The sequence below is a fragment of the Ochotona princeps genome, chromosome 14, assembly GCF_030435755.1.
Source record: "Ochotona princeps isolate mOchPri1 chromosome 14, mOchPri1.hap1, whole genome shotgun sequence".
NCBI lineage: Eukaryota > Metazoa > Chordata > Mammalia > Lagomorpha > Ochotonidae > Ochotona > Ochotona princeps.
The window spans coordinates 363,673-370,558 of NC_080845.1; the positions used below are offsets into that span (position 1 = coordinate 363,673).

General features: G+C 65.6%; 1 protein-coding gene across 1 annotated transcript; it reads right to left on the minus strand.

The window, feature by feature from the left end:
- Nucleotides 1-1,025: 1,025 nt before the first annotated feature.
- On the minus strand, nucleotides 1,026-1,473 carry TMEM250 (transmembrane protein 250). Its single transcript, XM_004600042.2, is given in 3 exon segments — nucleotides 1,026-1,180; nucleotides 1,182-1,239; nucleotides 1,241-1,473. Coding segments are annotated over 3 exon segments (360 nt in total). The 3' UTR covers nucleotides 1,026-1,111.
- Between the last annotated feature and the right edge of the window lie 5,413 nt (nucleotides 1,474-6,886).

The following is a 6,886-nucleotide window of genomic DNA, read 5'->3' on the forward strand; positions in this document are numbered from 1 at the left end:
CATTGAGTCCTGGTTCCATGTGCTCCGTGACCATGCCGGCCGGCTTTAGCCACTCCCTGCGGGGCCTCTGCTGGACAGGCACGAAGCAGTGTTAGGGCAACGGGAGGGAAGAAGTGGAGGCCCACGGCCACCAGCTCCGGCCTCCAGGCAGCCACACTGCAGGCTGTGCACACACGCTGGCCTGGTGTCCACCTTGGTCTAGCGGGTAATTCCAAGGTCCCAGAAGAAAACAAACGAGCTTCGGGGGGGAAGGCTTTAGCGAGACCTGACCAGAGTCCATGGAGCTTTCCATCCAGTTCCCAGGATCTCCTCAGAGGACGCTGAGCGCCAGCCCAGCAGCCCTGCCTTCCTGCCCACCTCCCTGAGCCTCCCACAGCCTCCCACCACCACAGGCTGTGCGTGCGACCTGGCCCAGCTCGTCCCCAGCCTGCACAGACGCAACTCCACCAAGGCTGAGCTCAAAGCAACCACTCCAAAACACGTTAAAAAAAAAAAACAACAAACCAGTTTTAATGCACGTGGCTGACCTCGTGGACAGCTCACCAGGCAGCTGGGCCGGTGTGGGCTGGACTGGCATGGTCAGGCTGCTCCCGCTGCCCTGGCCTCCAGCCTCACCCTCAGCAAGAGGTACCCTGAGCTAACTAACAGAAGCAGAGCAAAAGGAAACAGTGTAATTTAGTGCAGAAGATTGTGTGCAGCAAGAGGTGGGTTCTCCACACCCGCAGAGGGTCCTGGACCACTGCTCCACGGGGGGCGGGGGTCACAAGGCCAGCCCCGCCCCCCATGCCCAGAGTTCCGGGTGTACACGGTAGTCACAGGCCACCCCTGGAATCAGAGAGGGGCAGAAGGTCCACGTGCCCAACCGGCAGCCACCACACGAGCCACCTGCGGGGTGGGGTGGCCGTCTGCCTTCCTGGAGGGCTTCCCGGTGGTAAGACAGCCAAGTGTTGGCCTGTTCCCATGTGGGTGTCCCTCCCACGTCTGGGACGCCCCTGACACCAAAGGACCAGGCAGGGTGCCCCTGGAGGGCACTCAGCCCCCCAAACCTGCTCACAGCTGCGCAGCCAGGGTGCAGCGGGGAACCCCAGGTCTCAGCCCTCGGCGCGGGCGCTCACATGTCCACAAAGACCATGAAACACCAGCTCAGGCCGCCGAGCAGCGGCAGGGTCGCGTGGATGCCTTAAAAGGAGCAGGTCGTAGGGCAGGCGGAAGTCCAGGCGGCGGCGGCCACGCAGCAGCGCGCACGCCCAGGTACTGCAGGCAGCAGAGCGCGGCCCTGAGCAGGCTGCAGCCCAGGCACAGCAGGAAGCGCAGCAAGCCGTGCAGCCTGTGTGGCTTCACGTACACGTCCAAGTTGCGGTGCTCAGTGCGCGCCAGCGGCGAGGCGCGCACAGGCCCGCTGGCCGCGCGCAGGCAGGGGGTGTGCGGGCCGTGGAAGGAGCGCACCCGCCGCGGGATCGGCACCAGCGGCATCGGGCCCGGGGGCCTGCAGGGGGAGGCGGAAACGGGGACCCCCGGTCAGTCCCCACCCGCCGCCCGGGACTGCCCACCCGCCTGGCCAAGCCGGAAGGCTCCCTCACCGGGAGCACCGCGGGGCGCGCCCCGGCTGCGCCGCACCTCGGGAACGCCACCCCGGGAACGCGGTGGGCAGCTCGCGCACGCCCCCTGCCCCCCGGAGAGACGCCATCCCGGGCCTGGACCCCCGCTCGCCGGCGCCCAGCGCGCGCCCCGCCTCCGGGTCCCCCACCGTGCGGCCCGGCCGCCGCTCACCCGGTGCCCTCTCCGCGTCCCGCACCACGGAGCGGGCCGACGGGCTCCCGCAGCAGCCGGGGGGCTGCATGCTGCCGCCGGGGGCCCGGCCGCCCGGGCGCGTCCCTCGGCGGCCACCGTAGGGGCCCCGCGCCCGGCGCCGGGAACGCCTGTTGGGCCTCGGCGGCCACTCGCCGCTGCCCCGAACGTGCGTGCGCGCCGCGGCCTTGCTGCGCAGGCGCACGTGGGGCCCGCGGGGTGGACCCGAGCCTTGCGCGCGTGCGCGGCGGCGCGCCGGTGGCCAGCCGGTGGCGGTGGCCGCGCCTGCGTCCGGCTCCGGGGCTGAGCGCTGTCCCCCGGGGTGCAGCGGGCCCCTGGGGTGGGACCCCCGGGTCGGCGCCCCTGCCGGAGGAAGGGGGCCCCGCAGGTGCCCTGGCCGCTCCCCGGGTAGGACAGGTGGAGGCCAGCCCCTCATCCTCCACAGCAAACGCCAGTTCCCTCTGGGTGTCCAGCAGGAAGGGACCTGGGAGCCGGCGCCAGCGTGCAGAGGGTTAACCTGCTGCTGCAGCGCTGGCATCCCTTGGGCGCCGGTTCGGGACCGGCAGCTCCGCTTCCCACCCAGCTCCCTGCTTGCGGCCTGGGAGAGCAGCCGAGGAAGGCCCAGAGGGACCCTGCAGCCGCGTGGGGGACCCGGAGGAGACCCCTGGCTTTGGGCTGGCCCAGCGCTGGCCCTTGCGGCCATCTGGGGAGTGAGCCAGCAGGCGAAAGTCACGCTGCTTTTCAAATAAATCTTTGAAAACGTCTTAATCTCATCTGAAAGCAGTAATTTTTTTAAAGGTTTGTTTATTTTTATTGGAGAGTCAGATATACAGAGGAGGAGAGACAGAGAAGGAGGTCTTCTGTCCAATGATTCACTCCCCAAGTAGCCGCAATGGCTGGAGCTGAGCCAATCCGAAGCCAAGAGCCAGGAGCTGCTTCCAGGTCTCCCACGCAGGTGCAGGGTCCCAAGGCTTTGGGCCGTCCTCGACTGCTTTCCCAGGACACAAGCAGGGAGCTGGATGGGAAGCGGGGCCACTGGGATACAAACCAGTGCCCACATGGGATCCCAGCGTGTGCAAGGTAAGGACTTTAACCACTAGGCTACAGTGCCAGGCCCATTAGCATTATTTCTTTAGATGAATGTTTGAGAGACTTTCTGACTGTTGCCTCACTCCTCACGTGGCTGCAGGGAGCCAGGACTGGGCCAGGGTCTCAGGGAGCCGGAGCGCCCTGCAGCCGGCAGCACTGGCCGTCGGGTCCAGGGTGAGGTGTGCCCACGTGCCCTCCGCCTGCTCCGGCTCTGCCTGCGCCTGGCCTCCGACTCTCACTGCTCTCACACGTGTCTGTGGCTTGCTTACTCTGCAGTTTGACAAGAGGGAGAAGTGGCTGCCACCCAGTGGGCCATCAGGCACCTGGGCACCTTGAGTGGGCTGCTGGTCCCTGGCGACTTGGGGCCTGGGAGTGCGCTGGGCGGAGCAGTCAGCCTTGGGCTGGGGCAGGTCCTCCTGCCAGAGTTGAAGGAACCTGCTGACCCCGCCCCAGAGCCAGGCCCAGGACCCCCCTTGACCAGCAGTCTCACCGTGCCGGGGACAGCCCTGGCCACTGGTCTCTGTGCTTGGATCTCTCACTGGACAGTGGCCTGGCTCCACCTGCTGAGTGCCCAGCTGGAGGGAGTCCTTGGTCCAAGCGGCCCTGTCCCTCCTCTGGGCGGGGCCGAAAGGACCCACTGGCCAGTCAGCCACAGCCGATCCCAGAGGCCTTTGAGGGGGACTTGGCGCCCATGCCATGCCTCTAGCCCGCCTCCTGCCACCCGCTGTTGCTGGGGCCCAGCAAAGGTGGCCACAGGGGCCAAAGGGACTGTGCGGCCTCTGACACACCTGGCTGCATTTGACGGGGAGGGGAAGTGACACCGCCAGGCTCTGCTTTCCCTGACCGGTCCTTGGACTGGCTGCCGGGCTGCTGAGGCCTTGACCATGAGGAACCCGGTGGCCCAGCCCTGTGCTCTGTGCCGCCCCGCCTGTCCCCCAGGAGTGCTGTCCAGGCCCTGTCCCAGCGGGCTGACCACAGGCCAGAGGGGCAGCCAAGTACTGCTGGTTTCCAGGCTCGGTCAGAGGCTGCCCCAGGCTGGGGATGCTACAGCTGGCGACCCAGCAGGCCCAGCCCAGGCCTCAGGGGTCCGAGCCGCCCTCACCCCTCTGAGCCCGGTGTGTCAGTGTCCCAGCCCCTCGGTCCTACCCTGAAAGGCCGGGAGCGCCTGCCCTGTCCTGTGCATGTCAGACCTCGCTGGTGAGGGTACCCTGCAGCCCTGACAGCCTCCATGGCAGCCACAGTGAGAGCAGTGTCTCCCCTGGGCCCAGGAGGGCACCGGACGGGATGCCCTGTGTGCCACCCAGAGTTCCCTGCAGAGGCAGCAGGGGTGTTAGAGATGGGGCCAGCCTGCCCCCACCGGCTACACTGTCCCACAGGGGCAGTGTCACAGCCCCCGGGGTCCAGGGTCTTCCTCGTGGGGCTGCGGGAGCCTGTCCCAGCCAGCCCCCCCCCCGGGCAGCCCTGGACGAGTCCTTCCCCACTGGACAGCGTGCAGCAGCTTGGCCACAGGACACCTTGGCTCGCTCTCGGGTCCGTGGCCATTGGGCCCCTCGGCAGGACACCCGGCAGCCGTGTGCCGGGGCCCGTGGGTGGGCCTGAGGTTGACCGGACATCCCCAGGAGAGACCCTGGGGCCAGTCTGGGGCCAGCGGCTGCTCAGTGTCCCCCGGACCTCCGGCGGGCTGCAGGGTGGGGAGCCTGGGACCTGATGGAGTCGTGACAGTGAGGTCTGGCCGGTCCCTTGGCCTGTGTGACCACTGTCCTCTTGAGAAGGCGGAGGTCGCCAGCCGAGAGCCCGCCACCCCTATTGGGGACGGGGAGAATGCACCAGAGCCCCAGCAGGTGGCAGACACGAGCTGAGCAAGGCACGGCCACCTCGGCCACCCCAGCCCTCACAGCTCAGTGTGCAGGGCTGTGTCCACGGGCCAGAAAGTCCTGCACTCCCTGGCCTTGACCAGCGGCAAACTTGCCCCCATACCAGCCCGGGGACCATCGCCTCTGGCCCAGGGACTTCCTGGGATCAGACCCTCATGGACGGACATGGGTGCCACCGAGCCACAAGTGGGGGACCAGGCAGACCTGCAATCCTGAAACTACCACCCTGTGTCTTGCTCACACGCCGCCTGCTACCTGCGCCTCCCCCTCCATGCAGGCCAGGACCAAGACAGGGAGAGCTGGGGCTCTCAGGTTACTGTAGGCAGGACTGGGCCCAGGCCTGCTGCCCCCCACAGCCCTCAGCTGCCACTGTCTGCCAGGCTGCCAGCGTCCCCTGTCCCAGCTGCCCCACTTCCCATCCAGCTCCCTGCCTGTGGCCTAGGAAAGCAGTGGAGGACGGCCCAGAGCCCGGGGACCCTGCACCTGCATGGGAGACCCAGAAGAAGCTCCTGGCATTGGGCCACTTTGGGGAGTGAACGGCGGGTTAAAGGACCCAGTATGCCTTTCAATTAACTGAATAAATCATCTAAAATAACAGTCAGTAAATGTTGCTTGTCAGGGAAAGGCTTGGAGCAGGCCATGGGTTTGGTTCACAGATTGAGACGCCCACACCACGGGCAGGGCCCAGCACCTCGGCACCCGGAGCCACAGCATCCCCAAGTGGGCAGGGGTCATGCCGACCCTACCGGCTCCTGTGGGCTGACCTGCTCGGTGGGGGCAGGCCAGAAGGTTTGCAGCCAAGCGTGGGTGCCGTGCGTGGCTGGGGGCCCCGCATTTTATGGCCCCAGACACAGGTGCGTTGTCACTTGTTGAGACATAAATGCTCACGTGTACTTCTTTCAAAACTTTTACTGAATTGTGTGCATTCTTGGAGATTTACAGGGTGAGCTGCTCGGCCAGGCACGCCGCCTCCAAGTATCTGTCACTTTGGCAACCGTGCCCGAAAGATCTGGAAGAGATTACGCGGACGGGGCCCCCCAGTGCAGGATTTAAAGGCAAATTATGCAAAATCAAAAACAAACCTTATCATGTTTCATCAAACGTGCGTAAAACTGTCAGGGCCAAATAAATTCTCTCAATTAACTTGCTTCAGATTGCAATTGCATTCGCTAATTTAATCAGCCCCGGGGGACTGCAGAGAGAGGGGAGGTCGGGAGTCCCGCTGCGACATCCTGTGGGGGCTTCCGGGTGTTGGCCCCGCCATGGCACAAGGGCCTGGGAGGGTCCCCGTCCACCCACGTCTCCCCTTAGCAGGGCTAGGTGAGGGGTCTCTGCTGTGCCCTGCAATTCACCCCAAGAAATGACGAGGCCTGGCCGGAGTCTGCTGGCATCCTGGAGGTTCTGTGGGGCACCCGTAGGGTCTGCAGCCTCCCGACGCCCACCCTACACTCTGCCGAGCTCCCAGCTGTGCGCTGGCTGTTTGGGGAGTGAACCAGCAGAGGGAAGATCCCCTGTCTCTGCCCGTCCCTCTCCTCTGCATCGCTGTGCCTTTCAAGTACATAAATGCATCTTTTAGAAAAAGAAAAACTTGAAAAACCTGTACTTATCATTTTTGTTTAATTTGAGAGACAGAGTGCCCTCCCCTCTACTGGCCAGATTCTAACACTCATAGCAGCTGTTCCTGGGCCAGGCCTCCAGGGCGTCCACTCTGTGGGCACAGGGACCCACGCACTGGAGCCCCCATGGCTGCCCCCCAGGGCTGGCCCAGCCTCGCCCCGGCAGCGACAGGGCCTCCCCTCCACGCTCTACTCCACAAGCCAGCAGCCCTGAGGTGTTCACGCGGAGGCACAGCCAGTCACAGCCACAGGCAACCACAGACCCTGTGTCTGCGTGTGTGGGAGAGTGTGGTGGGAGGGGATTCCGAGGGGACAGAGCCCGGGCAGGGCCGCCTGGTGGACACAGGCCCCCGACCCCCAGCCCTGAGTGAGGCGCTGCTGGGGCTGCCTGCAGTGGAGTGGGGTGGCCACACCCCAGGCACCCAGGGGCACAACTTGGTCAACACCAGCCCTGGACACAGGCAAACGTGAGGTGCTGCTTCCTCCCGGCGTGGCCTGGCAGGCCCTGAGTCAGGGTTG